General features: G+C 45.2%; 1 protein-coding gene across 4 annotated transcripts in view; it reads right to left on the bottom strand.

The window, feature by feature from the left end:
* Positions 1 to 17,085, bottom strand: part of otud7a (OTU deubiquitinase 7A) — a 153,892-nt gene that overhangs the window by 9,804 nt on the left and 127,003 nt on the right. For all 4 annotated transcript variants that reach the window (XM_060853599.1, XM_060853598.1, XM_060853600.1 and 1 more), the window contains one exon: positions 16,412 to 16,561. In XM_060853599.1, the coding sequence (XP_060709582.1) occupies positions 16,412 to 16,561 (150 nt within the window). The remainder of the gene's footprint in view (positions 1 to 16,411; positions 16,562 to 17,085) is intronic.

Below are 17,085 nucleotides of genomic sequence, written 5' to 3'. Positions count from 1 at the left end.
GAGAATGTAACTTTTAAAAAAAACATTTTGCAATTCACATATTAAAGAACTGAAATCGACATGATCATTCTAAAAGATGAGAGACTTAACAAACAACCCAGGTCTTTTTCAATATATAATTTCAGTTACATCACACTATAAACTTTTGCAGCACAGTGGCTAGCACTGCTGCCTTGCAGCGCCAGGGACCCAGGTTCGATTCCAGCCTCGGGCGATTGTTTATGTGGACTTTGATTCTCCCAGTATCTGCTTGGGTTTCCTCCAGGTGCTCTGGTTTCCTCCCACAGTCTAAAGATGTGTGGGTCAGATGAATTGGCTATGCTAAATTGCCCATAGTGATAAGTGCATTAGTAGGCAGTAGGTGGGTGCGATCTCTTCGGAGGATTGGTGTAGACTTGTTGGGCCGAAGGGCCTGTTTCCGCACTATAGGAAACTAGTCTAATCTAAAAAAAACTGAGTGTTCTAGTCTTATTCTCCACAACCACCTGATGAAGGAGCTGTGCTCTGAAAGTTAGTGCTTCCAAATAAACTTGTTGGACTATAACCTGGTGCTGTGAGATTTTTAACTTTGTTGATAGGAGTTCTTGAAGAATTGAGACTCTTCATAACAGCAGCTTCTTCTGAGCAAGGATCTCCCATGCAATAACATCAGTGTTGGATTTCCCAAGGGAAGCTTTCAAAGAGATATTGAAAAGCTCTTATTCTTCTCCAATTTGAGCGCATCCCTTGAGCTCAGTGAAGATGATTTGCTTTGACAGTCGGAACTCAAGCATCATAAGTAGGCTACTGCAAAAAATACGGAGGTATGGCATTGAGGGGGAGTTGGAGGTTTGGATTAGGAATTGGCTGGCTGGAAGAAGACAGAGGGTAGTAGTTGATGGTAAAGGTTCATCTTGGAGTGCAGTTACCAGCGGTGTTCCGCAAGGATCTGTTTTGGGACCATTGCTGTTTGTCATTTTTATAAATGACCTGGAGGAGGGGCTAGAAGGTTGGGTGAGCAAGTTTGCGGATGATACAAAAGTCGGTGGAGTTGTTGACAGTGAGGAAGGATGTGGCAGGTTACAGTGGGATATAGATAAGCTGCAGAGCTGGGCAGATAGGTGGCAAATGGAGTTCAATGTCGCTAAGTGTGAAGTGATTCACTTTGGTAAGAGTAACAAGAAGATGGAGTATTGGGCTAATGGTTGGATACTTGGTAGTGTGGATGAGCAGAGGGATCTTGGTGTCCATGTACACAGATCTCTGAAAGTTGCCACCCAGGTAAATAGTGCTGTGAAGAAGGCATATGGCGTACTGGGCTTTATTGGTAGAGGAATTGAATTCCGGAGTCCTGAGGTCATGTTGCAGTTGTATAAGACTCTGGTGCGGCTGTATCTGGAGTATTGTGTGCAGTTTTGGTCGCCATACTATCGGAAGGATGTGGAGGCACTGGAACGGGTTTACCAGGATGTTGCCTGGTATGGTAGGAAGATCATATGAGGAAAGGCTGAGGCACTTGGGGCTGTTTTCATTGGAGAAAAGAAGGTTTAGGGGTGACTTGATAGAGGTGTACACGATGATTAGGGGTTTAGATAGGGTTGACCATAAGAACCTTTTTCCACGTATGGACTCAGATATTACGAGGGGGCATAGCTTTAAATTAAGGGGTGGTAGGTATAGGACAGATGTTAGGGGTAGATTCTTCACTCAGCGAGTCGTGAGTTCATGGAATGCCCTGCCAGTAACAGTGGTGGACTCTCCCTCTTTATGGGCATTTAAATGAATAGGCATATGGAGGAAAGTGGGCTAATGTAGGTTAGGTGGGCTTGGATCGGCGCAATATCGAGGGCCTGTACTGCACTGTATTTTTTCTATGTTCTAAGTACATGGCCAACTCAAGAGAGTTGGTTTTGGATGTTCACAGCCTTGATGCTGGTACTGTTAGCTATTTCAAGGACACTCAGGTTAGTATGCCTACCCTGTCAGCTGATGCAGAGAACCCATTTCAAACAGCTTTGGAGGTATTTCTCAAAGGTCTTAAGCTGGAATATTTATGTAACCAAAGTCTTGGGGCCATGTAGAAGAGTTAGAGGATGACTGCCTGGAAAAAGGATCCTTGTATCAGCACAGATGTCACAGTCAAAGACGTTGAATTGAATTTCAGCATCATTGTGAGCCTCAACCAAAAAGCAGCTTCCCAGGTAGGGGAATTGCTCCATGTTTGGCAGGATTCCTCCATTCATCTTTAATAGAGGGACGGACTGGAAGTTGACCTGGGCTGGATTATTAAGGATTTGACTTCTTTGAGTTCAAACAGAGGCCAGTTCTCCAGTGTGCTGCTGCATAGGCATTAAGCAAGGCTTGAAGATTCTCTTCCAAGAGAACAGAGATGACATTGTTATCCACATACAGAAGTTTCACAAGCGAGGCCATGTCATTTTCCTCTTAAATTTCAGCCTGTTCAGTCCAAGATCATCTCTAATGGGGAGTTGAAGGATTTCATCAAATACGTTCTTGCCGACTATTGCAATTTGGTTTAAGAGTTCTTTGAAGTATTGTCTCCATTGCAGGCTGACATTTTCTCAGTCTGTCTCTCAAAAGGATTCGAGTAAAAAATGAGGTCTGCAGATGCTGGAGATCACAGCTGAAAATGTGTTGCTGGTCAAAGCACAGCAGGCCAGGCAGCATCTCAGGAATTGAGAATTCGACGTTTCGAGCATAAGCCCTTCATCAGGAATAAGAGAGAGTAGCCAAGCAGGCTAAGATAAAAGGTAGGGAGGAGGGACTTGGGGGAGGGGCGATGGAGGTGGGATAGGTGGAAGGAGGTCAAGGTGAGGGTGATAGGCCGGAGTGGGGTGGGGGCGGAGAGGTCAGGAAGAAGATTGCAGGTTAGGAGGGCGGTGCTGAGTTGAGGGAACCGACTGAGACAAGGTGGGGGGAAGGGAAATGAGGAAACTGGAGAAATCTGAGTTCATCCCTTGTGGTTGGAGGGTTCCCAGGCGGAAGATGAGGCGCTCCTCCTCCAGCCGTCGTGTTGTTATGTTCTGCCGGTGGAGGAGTCCAAGGACCTGCATGTCCTCGGTGGAGTGGGAGGGAGAGTTAAAGTGTTGAGCCACGGGGTGGTTGGATTGGTTGGTCCGGGCGTCCCTGAGGTGTTCTCTGAAGCGTTCCGCAAGTAAGCGGCCTGTCTCACCAATATAGAGGAGGCCACATCGGGTGCAGCGGATGCAATAGATGATGTGTGTGGAGGTACAGGTGAACTTGTGGCGGATATGGAAGGATCCCTTGGGGCCTTGGAGGGAAGTGAGTGTGGAGGTGTGGGCGCAAGTTTTACATTTCCTGCAGTTGCAGGGGAAGGTGCCGGGGGTGGAGGTTGGGTTGGTGGGGGTTGTGGATCTGACGAGGGAGTCACGAAGGGAGTGGTCCTTGCGGAACACTGATAGGGGAGGGGAGGGAAATATATCCTTGGTGGTGGGGTCCGTTTGGAGGTGGCGGAAATGACGGCGGATGATACGTTGTATGCGGAGGTTGGTGGGGTGGTAGGTGAGAACCAGTGGGGTTCTGTCTTGGTGGCGGTTGGAGGAGCAGGGCTCAAGGGCGGAGGAGCGGGAAGTGGAGGAGATGCAGTGGAGGGCATCGTCGATCACGTCTGGGGGGAATCTGCGGTCCTTGAAGAAGGAGGCCATCTGGGCTGTGCGGTGTTGGAACTGGTCCTCCTGGGAGCAGATGCGGCGGAGACGAAGGAATTGGGAATATGGGATGGCGTTTTTGCAGGGGGCAGGGTGGGAGGAGGTGTAGTCCAGGTAGCTGTGGGAGTCAGTCGGTTTATAATAGATGTCTGTGTTGAGTCGGTCGCCCGAGATAGAGATGGAAAGGTCTAGGAAGGGGAGGGAGGAGTCTGAGACAGTCCAGGTGAATTTCAGGTCGGGATGGAAGGTGTTAGTAAAGTTGATGAACTGTTCAACCTCCTCGTGGGAGCACGAGGCAGCGCCGATACAGTCATCGATGTAGCGGAGGAAAAGGTGGGGGGTGGTGCCAGTGTAGTTGTGGAAGATGGACTGTTCCACATATCCTACGAAGAGGCAGGCATAGCTGGGGCCCATGCGGGTGCCCATGGCAACTCCTTTAGTTTGGAGGAAGTGGGAGGATTGAAAAGAGAAGTTATTCAGGGTGAGGACCAGTTCAGTCAGTCGAAGGAGGGTGTCAGTGGAAGGGTACTGGTTGGTGCGGCGGGAAAGGAAGAAGCGGAGGGCTTTGAGTCCTTCGTGATGGGGGATGGAGGTGTACAGGGACTGGATGTCCATATTGAAAATAAGGCGTTGGGGACCGGGGAAGCGAAAATCCTGGAGGAGGTGGAGGGCGTGGGTGGTGTCCTGAATGTAGGTGGGGAGTTCTTGGACTAAAGGAGACAGGACCGTGTCGAGGTATTGGGAGATGAGTTCGGTGGGGCAGGAGCAGGCTGAGACAATGGGTCGGCCGGGGCAGGCAGGTTTGTGGATTTTGGGCAGGAGGTAGAAACGGGCGGTGCGGGGTTGTGGGACTATGAGGTTGGAGGCGGTGGATGGGAGATCCCTTGAGGTGATGAGGTCACGGATGGTCTGGGAGATGATGGTTTGGTGGTGGGAGGTGGGGTCGTGGTCAAGGGGGCGATAAGAGGAGGCGTCCGCGAGCTGGCGTTTGGCTTCAGCGGTATGAAGGTCAGTGCGCCAAACTACCACCGCGCCTCCCTTGTCTGCGGGTTTGATGGTGAGGTTGGGATTGGAGCGGAGGGAGTGGAGGGCTGCACGTTCTGAGGGTGAGAGGTTGGAGTGGGTGAGAGGGGTGGACAGGTTGAGTCTCAAAAGGATGCCAAGCTTCATCTATATCGGTTTGAGGCCAAGGGTGTTGAATCTGTACATCACCTTGGTGGCAACTGAGGAAACACCAGGTGTCATGCTCGTCAGCAAGGAGTTGCAGCTCCTTAGTTTTGTCAGTCTACCATTGGTTCTTGATTTGCCTAGTCCTTCTTTGTAACTCCGCCTTTGCAGCTGATGAGTTCTCCTCTTTGCCTTGATGTTACTTTTTGCCTGTCGGAGAGAGCTTTCTTCTTATTGTTGATGAGGTCTTAGATGACATGATCATTGTCAATGAACCAGTGTGTGTGTTTCCTGGTCTTGTAGCTCATGGTTTATTCACAACATGAGAAGATAGCTGTCTTCAGCTTCTTCCAGATTTGCTCTACTCTATTAAAATAAATCCTTGGAGATTTGGTGAAAACATTTTGGACGTTCGCTAGTTTGCTCGACTTTTGAAGCAGCTAAATGTTGCGCTTTTTCTGAACAGTTTCTTAGGCTTCACCTGCTTCTCTTTTTCTGGATTTAAACCTTTAAAAGATATCTGGCCGGGGAGATTCAAGATGGCAGCGACCCAGCAAGTCTGAGTCTGTTGTGGTCTGCCTAAGACTTGGGGAAAGTGGGGCACCCTTTAAATCATTTAAGATAACTTTTACCCAGCGTAATCAATCATTTTACATGGAAAGTTTGGTATTGTTTCTAAAATGACTAAGGGCAAAAACTCTCGCAGCTCGCAACAGGCAGAGACCCCTCCCCAACCCCCTCTCGCAGCAGCAGTGACTTCCGCGGCCGCCTCGGGAGACTTACCTGCGGAGGCGACACTGCTTTCCAGGATCACCAAACTTCAAGAGAAGATAGAAGCTTTTATTGAGGAGTCCCGGTCCAGGTGGGAGTCAATCTTGGTCATGCTGCAGAAGCATGACCGACAAATCAAAAATCTTGAACAACGTATTGGAGGGGCGGAGACTGCTGCCGAGTTGCCCGTAGGTCAGGTCCGGGCTCTGGAGTGGTGAACCCAGACCCTGGAGGAGCGCATCAATGACCTCGATATTGGGGTCGACAGAAAAATATTTGGTTGCTGGGCCTTCCCGAACGGTAAGAGGAAGGCCAGCTTGTAGACTTTTTGGAGCGATGGCTCCCACAATTATTGAAGTTGGAGTTGGCACTGGGCCGGGTGTGGATGGAGTGGGCCCACCGGGTTGGTATATGCAGGCCTGGGTCAGACCAGCGCCCCCGCCCGGTTCTAATCCAACTCCAATGTTATAGAGAAAAACAAATGCTCCTGGAAGCCTCCAGAGTCCTGGGTAAGGATCCCCAGGGCATGATGCACAAGGGTTCCAGAATAATGTTATTCCAGGACTTCTCTCCAGCCACGGTCTGCAAGGGGAGGGCATTCAATGAGGTGAAGAAGCGTCTGAGAGACCTAAATATCCAATACTCCATGCGCTATCCAGCAGCACTGCGCTTCAGCCATGGAGGAATCGTTTACAACTTTGGGTTGACGGAAAAAGCAAAAGAATTCTTGGACTCTCTTGGACCCTTTGTTTACCCCGCTTTTTATTTCTTTCAACTTTCTTCCATTCATCTTTCCCTGGGGATGGGGGTGTGGGGGCTTGTTTCTTACTTTTCCTTTGGTTTCTTTTTTATAGTTCGCGTGATTTGTGGGAGAGGAGGGTTTGTTTTGTCTTGCCCTTTCCTGAAGAACAGGGTTTTCCTCTTTTTGCATTTTACTTAGTTGCCTAATACTCGCCGGGATTGTAATTTTATATATTCCTATTTTGTACTGTGTTTGCTAAACGCACCCAGGTGTTGGTGTGGGGGGCGGGGGTGAGTTATTCATTTATAACTCTGGTTTCATAAAATATTTGAATTTGTATATTCCACTCTATAATGCCTGGGCCGAGGGCAGGGCCCTAGTTAGGAGAGGTTATGGTGGGGTTATCGATAGGGAGTTATGCCCTCTGGGAGCAAGGGGGAAAGTGTCCTTTCAAATATGTTTTGAGTTTTTTTTTTAAACTTAGGAATAGCTTTTAATTGTGTTGGTTTAAATGTTTTAAAGAATTTTTGTATTTGTGAATTCCCTACGGTCTTTATTCAAGGTTTTCTGAGTGGGGTTCCTCCTCTTCGGGGGGTCTCGCACTTGCCTGGACGATCATGGCTAGCCATTCGCTTAGATGGTGCACCTGGAATGTCAAGGGGAGTAATTCACCAATCAAAAGGAAAAATATATTATCAAGTTTCAAAAAAGAAAGGGTCCATATAGCTCTCTTACAGGAGACACATCTACTTGACAAAGAATATTTAAAGCTACAACAGGGTGGATTTATCAGGCTTTTTCTCATCTTTCAGTTCAAAAGGTAGGGGAGTAGCCATTCTTATTCAGAAGAATCTTCCTTTCCAAACGTTAAGCCAGATAAAAGATGAGTCTGGACGGTATATAGTGATCAAAGCCCTAATACATGGAGGGGAATATGGAATTTTGAATCTTTACTGCCCCCCCGACACATTCCTTTAAATTTGTTAAGGAAGCATTCTCTAAGTTGATAGCTTTTGGAATCCGCCATACAATTATAGGAGGAGATTTTAACTGTATTATAGACCCTGAGACAGATAGGATACGTAAGAGCACTACAGGTATATCTCAGAGAACTAGACAACTGGTGGATCTGAATAAGGAGCTCAGACTAGTAGATGTATGGAGGTGCCTTCACCCCCAGGGTACAGACTTTACTTTCTACTCTAACCCACATAAATGCCATACCAGAATTGATTTTGTTTTGCCCCTTGACCCTTTTGAATTCCATATAGATTTGTAAAATAGGTAATATAGCTATGTCTGATCATGCCGCAGTACTATATGGAAGTCAAGATTAGGGATGTGGGATAGGCCCCCCGACATTGGCATATGAATTCCTTTTTACTGAGGTATAGCAAATTTATAAAGTATTTTTCGCAAGAATTCAAAACCTTCTGGGAAATTAATTCAGATACAGCCAGTAACCTATCGATGATGTGGGAGACCAATAAGGCATATGTGCGAGGCGTGGTCAACTCATATTCTGTGACCTGGAAAAGACAAAAGGGAGAGCGACAGCGCCTGCTCGAGGCTCGCTTGAAGGCGGCTGAGACAGTGTATCTTAACAGGCCTTCCATTACTAAGCTACAAAGGGTCACAGCCCTTAAGGCAGCCTTGAATACTGCACTTACCCAAATAAACAGCAAAGAGGGAAATATTATAGAGATTATTTGAGTATGGCGACAAGCCTGGCAGATATCTACCATATCTTACTAGAAAGAAAAAGGCTCCTCAAGCCATTGCGTCCATTCGAGAAAGTGCTGGTACCTTGACTTGTGATCGTAAAAACATCAATACAGCCTTTAGAAAGTTCTATTTTCAACTGTATAAATCACAGGACTGTGAGGGTAGAACTGAGAAGATGGAATCCTTCTTTAAACATTTGGCCCTCCTGGGAGCAGGTGTCAATCTTTAATGCCAGCCTGACAACCCAGGAAGTACTCGACACCATTAGGCAGCTTCAGAGTGGCAAAGCGCCTGGACCAGACGGATTCTAGATTGAGTTCTTTAAAGAATTTATAGGGGAACTGGCTGAGCCATTCATAAATATGTATAATTATTCACATAGTCAAGGCTGCCTCCTGCCTTCATTGAGAGAAGCAAACATCTCTCTTATTCTTAAAAAGGGAAAGGCCCCAGAAGATTGCTTATCATATAGACCCATATCCTTACTAAATGTGGATTTCAAAATTCTTTCTAAAATGTTAGCATTAAGACTGGAGACAGTCTTACCATACATCATAAAAGAGGACCAGACGTTATATGAAGGGGTTTATAAAGGGCCGCAGGTCAACTAATAATATTAGAAGGGTCTTAAATATGATACAAGCCTGTCAACAGGGAACAATACCAGGTTTAGCCATCTCCCTGGATGCAAAAAAGGCATTTGATCGGGTAGAATGGTCATATCTTTTTTATATATTGGAAAAGTTCAGTGTAGGAGAGGTATTTACTAAATGGGTTTCAGTATTAAACAGTGCTGATCACCAATGGGTTAGGTTCAGAGTGCTTTAGTGTTGGCAGGGGATGTCATCAGGGATGTCCTCTTTCGCTATTATTATTTATGCTAATGATTGAACCACTGGCGGAAGCTATACGAACTGACCCTAACATAACGGCTCCAAGGGTTGGATTGGGCAAACATAAAATCACTCTACATGCAGGTGATGTCCTCCTTTTCTTAAGTGATCTTCTGACACCCGTGCCCAGTCTAATCCAAGTGATCAATTTATTTGGGATGTTCTTAGCCTATAAAATCAATTTTATAAAATCTGATGCCATGCCGTTTGGGAGGTCTTGCTAGTGTACCCAATTTACCAGATGGATCTTGCTTTCCCTTTCGGTGGTCACTAAAAGGTTTTCTGTACTTAGGTATTTTAATCACCCCAGGTTTTGGTCAGCTGTATAAAGCTAACTTTATGCAAGAACTGCATAAAACACTACATAGGAAAAACAGGAAGACAGCTAAAGATCCATATCCATGAACACCAACTAGCCACGAAACGACACGACCAGCTATCCTAAGTAGCCACACACTCAGATGACAAGCAACAAGAGTTCGACTGGGACAACACTACTATTATAAGGCAAGCCAAACAGAACAGCCTCTAGGAATTCCCTGGCATGGCACTCATCCACAGATTCTAACAATAAACACATCGACCTGGACTCAATATACCAGCCACTGCAGCGGATAGCTGGAACTGACAACCAGAAGCGGCAGAGACAAACCACTATAAATGCCGGAGGAAACAACACAGAGGTGCTTCACAGGAGGCTCCCAAGCACTGAGGATGTCACCTAGACAGGGGACGAAATGTCTGCAACACAAATTCCCAGCTCGGCAAACAGAACCACAACAAGGAAAAATATTTTAGTGAATTGGGTAGCTGATAGCCCTCCAGGACTTTCAAACTGGCACAGGTTAGTCATGGAATATATCCCCCTTGACTTCCTCACAAATATAGTGCACCAAAAATCGGAATTATTCTATAAAACATGGCAGCCCTTTTTGAACTACATCGACACAGATATTTCGGCATATTGTCCAGGGCTTTTGTCTGGCTGTGGTAATGGTTCTGGCTGGTTCGGGGACCCTCGGGAGGAGGAATCCCGTATAAATACGGGTTTTATGACGACTTGACGTAAATCTAAAATCTGGCCAAACAACATCTTTGCAAAGCACACAGCTTTACTGCTTCAACATCCACAGACAAATAAATGAGAAATTTGAATACAGAGGCCAATTACTTTATTGCTCTTGCTCTTTGAACCAAAGCAAATCGTTCCATGAAATGGTTGGTGGCTGTGTTAGAAAACTGCAAGTCACATTTGAAATTTATAAAGTCTACCATGAGATGGCAACAGATGCTACATTATTCTACATTGATGGACAGACTGTAACTGGATTCAGAAAGTCCTGCCCTGGTGAAGGTTTACAGCATTTTAACTTTTTATGACTCAAACTGGAGCTTGACAGAAATTTTCATTAAAACAAGTTCGATCTTCTACATTTAAAAACAACAGAATAAATTGATAGATATTGTAAATGTTTTGTTTTTACATGAACACCACTACAAAATAGCAATTTATCCGCATCAAAAGCCAGGTTTAAAGTGGCTGTTTGCCACTTTCGTTCCTTCTCAACGGTTGGGTCTCTTCTTTACTAATTGGCTATCTTCCCCATTCATTATGCCAATTATTATACTTAAAGCTTCTTACCTCAATTTCAGATCATGAAAAGAATATAATCAACCTGTGTCAAAAAGAATTTGCCCATTACAATGTAACAGAACTGTTTGCTTTTCCAATACATCTGCCATGACAATCCTTTATTTAAGCTTAAAGCCAGAGGAAGATAATTGACAATAGCTTTAGAACATAGAACAATACAGTACAGAACAGGCCCTTCAGCCCACGATGTTGTGCCGAACATTTGTCCTAGCTTAAGCACCTCTCCATGTACCTATCCAATTACCGCTTAAAGGTTTCCAATGATTCTGACTCTGCCACTCCCACATGCAGCGCATTCCATGCCCTCACTACTCTCTGGGTAAAGAACCTACCCCTGACATCCCCCGTACCTTCCACCCTTCACCTTAAATTTATGTCCCCTCGTAACACTGTTGTACTCAGGGGAAAAAGTCTCTGACTGTCTTCTCTATCTATTCCCCGATCATCTTATAAACCTCTATCAAGTCACCCCTCATCCTTCGCCGTTCCAATGAGAAAAGGCCAAGCACTCTCAACCTATCCTTGTACAACCTATTCTCCATTTCAGGCAACATCCTGGTAAATCTCCTCTGCACCCTCTCCTCTTTAAATGTTGCAACTTTGAGGTGAGTGGATCATATATCACTTGGAAAGAGTGGAACAAACCTGCATCATGATATGTAAACACCTCTGTGGACGGCACGGTGGCACAGTGGTTAGCACTGCTGCCTCACAGTGCCAGAGACCCGGGTTCAATTCCCGCCTCGGGCAACTGACTGTGTGGAGTTTGCACATTCTCCCCGTGTCTGCGTGGATTTCCTCCGGGTGCTCCGGTTTCCTCCCACAGTCCAAAGATGTGCAGGCCAGGTGAATTGGCCATGCTAAATTGCCCGTAGTGTTAGGTGAAGGGGTAAATGTAGGGGAATGGGTCTGGGTGGGTTGCGCTTCGGCAGGTCGGTGTGGGTTTGTTGGGCCAAAGGGCCTGTTTCCACACTGTAAGTAATCTAAACTTGATATAAGAGTTTCTGCTGCATTCTGGTCCTGCAATCTTCATATTTGTCCCCTCCCTTGCCCAACCCAGGCTCCTCTACACTACTGCCTGGGTTTATAATGCCAAGACACCAACACTACCCTGCTCAACACTTCTCTCCTCTGCGCTGTCATTAGATTAGATTAGATTACTTACAGTGTGGAAACAGGCCCTTCGGCCCAACAAGTCCACACCGACCCGCCGAAGCGCAACCCACCCATACCCCTACATTTACCCCTTACCTAACACTATGGGCAATTTAGCATGGCCAATTCACCTAACCCACACATCTTTGGACTGTGGGAGGAAACCGGAGCACCCGGAGGAAACCCATGCAGACACGGGGAGAATGTGCAAACTCCACACAGTCAGTCGCCTGAGTCGGGAATTGAACCTGGGTCTCAGGCGCTGTGAGGCAACAGTGCTAACCACTGTGCCACCGTGCCGCCCATTGTGAACCAAGGCTCTGGAGATGAGCATCAAGAAACAAAGAGCAACTTTGAATGGTCATCCAGAGAAAACATCAATTCTAACAACCCCAGATTGGCACTACTGCACCATTCAGACCTGTACTTTCAGAAACCCTGAAACTGCTGGCTTCTAATTCAATCTGACCCTGATGTCCAGCCTCTTATGGCATCTGGCTTTTGAGCAGTTACACATGTTCAGAAGAGAGAACCAGTGAGTGACAGAGTCAGGGAGTAGTGTGGCATTAGTAAAAATACAGCATGTCAAGCAGCATCCAAGGAGCAAGAGAGTCAATGTTTCGGGCAGAGAACATAGGGCCTGTCCTGCGCTGTAATGTCCTTTGGCCCTTGATGCTGCGCCGATCTGTGAAACCAATCTAAAGCTCATCTAAACTACACTATTCCATTATCATCCATATTTATCCAGTGACCATTTAACTGCCCTTAAAGTTGGCGTGACCACTCCTGTTGCAGGCAGAGCATTCCATGCTCTTTCTACTGAGTAAAGAACCTAGCTCTGATATCTATCCAATATCTGTCACCCCTCAATTTATAGCTACGTGCCCTCATGCTAGCCATTACCGTCCAAGGAAAAAGGCTCTCACTGTCCACCCTATCTAATCCTCTGATTATCTTATATGTCTCTATTAAATCATCTCTTAACCTTCTAACGAAAACCACCTCAAGTCCCTCTGCCTTTCCTCAAAACTCCCCTCCCCACCCCCCCGCCCCACCTCCATACCAGGCACTATCCTGTTAAATCTCCTCTGCACCCTTTTCAACGCTTCCACATTCTTCCTATAATGCAGCGACCAAAACTGTATGCAATGCTCAAGTACGGCCGCACCAGAGTTTTGTACACTGCAACATGACTTCATGGCCACAAAACGCAGTCCCTCTACTAATAAAAGTTAACACACCATATGCTTTCTTAACAATCCTATCAACCTGGTGGCACCTTTCGGGGATCTATGCACATGGACAGAGATATCTCTGCTCATCCACACTACCAAGAATTTTACCATTAGCCCAGTACTCCGCATTCCTTCCAAAGTGAATCACCTTTCATTTTTCTGCATTGAACTCAATTTGCCACCTCTCAGCTCAACTCTACAGCTTATCTATGTCCTTCTATAACCTGCAACATCTTTCCGCACTGTCCACAACTCCACTCATCCGGGTCACTTATAAAAATGACAAACAGCAGTCACCTCAAAACAGGTCCTTGCAGTACACCACTGGTAACTGAACTCCAGGATGAACATTACCCACCAACCACCACCCTCTGTCTTCTTTCAGCTCACAAATTTCTGATCCAATCCACTAAATCACCTTTAATCCCATGCCTCTGTATTTTCTACAATAGCCTACCATGGGGAACCTTATCAAACGCTTTATTGAAATCCATACATACATTAACTGCTTTACCCTCATCCACCTGTTTGGTCACCTTCTCAAAGAACTCAGTAAAGTTAGTGAGGCTCCTTATTGTGACCTACCTTTCATAAAAACATGTTGATTATCCCCAACCAAATTATTCACTTTGAGAGGAGTATAAATCCTCTCCCTTATAATCCTTTCAAAAACTTTGCCCACAACAGAAGCAAGGCTCACTGGTCTTTCATTACCAGGGTTGTCTCTACTCCCCTCTTGAACAAGGGGTCAACATTTGCTATCCTCCAATCTTCTGGCACTATTCCAGTGGACAATGATTACATAAAGATCAAATCCTCCCTGGCTTCCCAGAGAATCCAAGGGTAAATATCACCCGGCCTAGGGGACTTATCTATTTTCACATTTTCTAGAATTGTTAATACCTCCTCCTTATGAACTTTAATCCCATTTAGTCAAATAACGTGTAACTCAGTATTCTCAACAACATTGTCTTTTTCCTTTGTGAATACTGACGAAAAATATTCATTTAGCACCTCTCTTATCTCTTCGGACTCCATGCACAACTTTCCACTACTGTCCTTGACCAGCCCTAATCTTACTCTAGTCATTCTTTTATTCTTGACATAACTAAAGAAAGCTTTAGGGTTTTCATTTATCCTACTGCCAATGACTTCTGATGTCCCCTCCTGGCTCTTGTTAGCTCTCCCTATAGGTTCTTCCTAGCTAACTTGTAACTCTCAAGCACCCTAACTGAGCTTTCACGTCTCATCTTTACACATGCCTCCTCCTTCCTTTTGACAAAAGATTCAACTTCTTTAGTAAACTACGGCTCCCTCACTTGACCACTTACTCCCTGTCTGACAGGTACATACTTATCAAGAACACACAGTAGCTGTTCCTTGAACAAGTTCCACATTTCAATTGTGCCCATCCCCTGTAGTTTCCTTCCCCATCCTACGCATCCTAAATCTTGCCTAATCGCATCATAATTTTCTTTCCCCCAGCTATAACTCTTGCCCTATGGTACATACCTATCCCTTTCCATCGCTAAAAGTAAACCTACTCAAATTGTGGTCACGATCACCAAAGTGCCTACTACCTCCAAATCTAACACCTGACCTGGTTCATTACCCAGTACTAAATCCAATGTGGCCTCGCCCCTTGTCTACATACTGTGTCAGGAAATCATCCTGTACACATTGAAAAACTGACCCATCTAAATCCTGTCTATATATCTGGAAGTTTTCAAAGGCCGAGAGAAAAACACCCAAAACGGTGACCTCTCCTTTCCTGTTTCTAATCTCAGCTCGTACTACCTCAGTAGACGAGACCTCATCAAACATCCTTTCTGCCATGGTAATACTGACCTTGATGAGCAATGCCACACCTTTTACCACTTTCCCTGATCTTACTGAAAGTGTTTCGAAATCCCAGAACCTGCAACAACCATTCCTGTCCCTGCTCTATCCAGGTCATAACACATAAGCCCTTCATCAGCAATGTGGAGGCAGAAGGAGGCTGAGAGATAAATAAGGGGGGTGGGAACGTCTCATCTTTGCCTCAGGACCTTACAACCACACGGTATCAATAATGACTTCACCAGTTTCCAAATCTCCCAACCCCCCGCCTTATTCCAAACCGAATCCTCCAGCTCATCACCACCCTCTTGACCTGACCTCCCTGTCCATCTTCCTTCCCACCTGCCCACTCCACCCTTCCCACTGACCTATCGCAATCAGCTCCCACCTGCTTCCCCCAACGTCATTCCACCAACTTTGCCCCCAGCCCCACCCCACATTCTGGATGCTCAAAACATCAACCCTCCTGCTCCTTGGATGCTGCCTGATCTGCTGTGCTCTTTCAAGTGCCACATTTTCAAATCTGACTCTCCAGCATCTGCAGTCCTCACGTTTTCACAGGAGTAGGTGGATTGGCAAAAGGGTTAGGGATGAGGACATTCTACTTCAAAATGGCAGTAATCAGGTCACACACTGGTGAGAAACTGCATTTTATCTCATGATGTCATCCTATGAACTTACCGAAGATAATGTAAAACAATGTTGAAAGGGGCAACCTAAAACAGGTACTTACGGCAATATATCATTTAGGTATCTAAGCAAAGAAGTAATTCTATTTTACAGCTCATGCCCAGACAACTGAAACAATATAACCAGAAAAGGAAATGTACAAGCAACTGATCGATCAAGAACAAATGCAACTCGAGTTGTTCCAGAGAATAGGACAGTATAGAAAAAAAGAAAATAAATAGGAACACTGGAAAACAGTGGACAAATCGAAGGTATTACTAATGTACAAGATTTTCATCAACATCTGGACAAAGATTAACCACCTCTTCTCATTCACATATTGCCATTTCCAATATTTCCTGTTTTAGTAAAAAAAAGTGACACACTGAGATGGCTGTGCAAAGTATGACTATGACTATTATTTCGTAATCACTTCACCACTTTGTTCTTTCAGTTCATGTCACTTGTCATTTGAAACATTTTAGTACCCAGTACAGATTTATAATGTCCTTCTATAATTATCTGTACTTAAAACACATTCTCCACAAATATAAGATAATTTTTCATCTTTCCTCTGAATGCAAAACTCTTGTTGCAGTTGTAACTCAATCATCTCTTAGAGGTAAGAGTACTACCACTCAGTTAAACTAAACTGCAACAATATTGAATCATATCAGTTGGCTAGAATTTTTACCTGCTCATTTTTAGAAGGACATTAATTGGTAGCATTGAGTAATTGAGTATCATCTTGTTCAGTCCAAGGTGGTGTTCAACAAACAGCTTCCTTGAAATTTTAATGTTATTTTTCAAGTGAAAGGTCTGTTTGAATATCTTTTAACTTGCACATATCAGTTGAGGTTTAAGCAATAAGCAAGAAAATACACGTACAATACCTTGTTCCTGTTGTTGATCATTCTGTTCCATAGAAACCAGTGCAGAGAAATGGGCCTGATCATAGGCTAAGACTAAAGGTGAGCAGTGACATCTGTTAGGGGGTACTTCCAAAGGTAAGTAAATCCCTCCAAAAGGTATTGGTGCAAATGCTGCAAAAACAAAATAGCATAACATTTCTTCAGCATACAGAACAGTAACATGTGAAATAATCAACTGTTAGAGCAGAGCCACTTCAGAACTAAAAAGATTGACTTTAATGCTTCAGAAGGGTTTTACTTCACAGCCGTCTGATGGAGGATTCGACTTCAAATCCTAACTGCTCTTATTTAGGTACTGACTGGACTGCTACGTATATAGAGCATTTTCTGTGATATCAGATACTTGTTAGCTGAAACACTGACCACGTAGACAAGTAGGACGCTGTAAGAACACAGCAAGCCGGGCAGCAACAGGAGGTAGAGAAGTCCAACTTTTCAGAAATCATAAGGGGTAAAGATAGGGTTAATAGGAGGTGTTCCCCCCCCCCCCCCGAGGATAGAGAATTTCAAGACATGAGCCACATTTTTAAGGGGGGGGAAGAGGAGGAGGCAGGAGGTAGCTGGGTGAGGAGGAGAGATGAGGAAACTGGTGAAATCGACTTTAATGCTGGGTGATTAGAGGGTCCCAAGGCGGA

The sequence above is a fragment of the Hemiscyllium ocellatum genome, chromosome 42 (assembly GCF_020745735.1).
Source record: "Hemiscyllium ocellatum isolate sHemOce1 chromosome 42, sHemOce1.pat.X.cur, whole genome shotgun sequence".
NCBI classification, from domain to species: domain Eukaryota; kingdom Metazoa; phylum Chordata; class Chondrichthyes; order Orectolobiformes; family Hemiscylliidae; genus Hemiscyllium; species Hemiscyllium ocellatum.
Note: the sequence above shows the minus strand (reverse complement) of the source record. Positions and strands in the feature narration are given on the sequence as shown.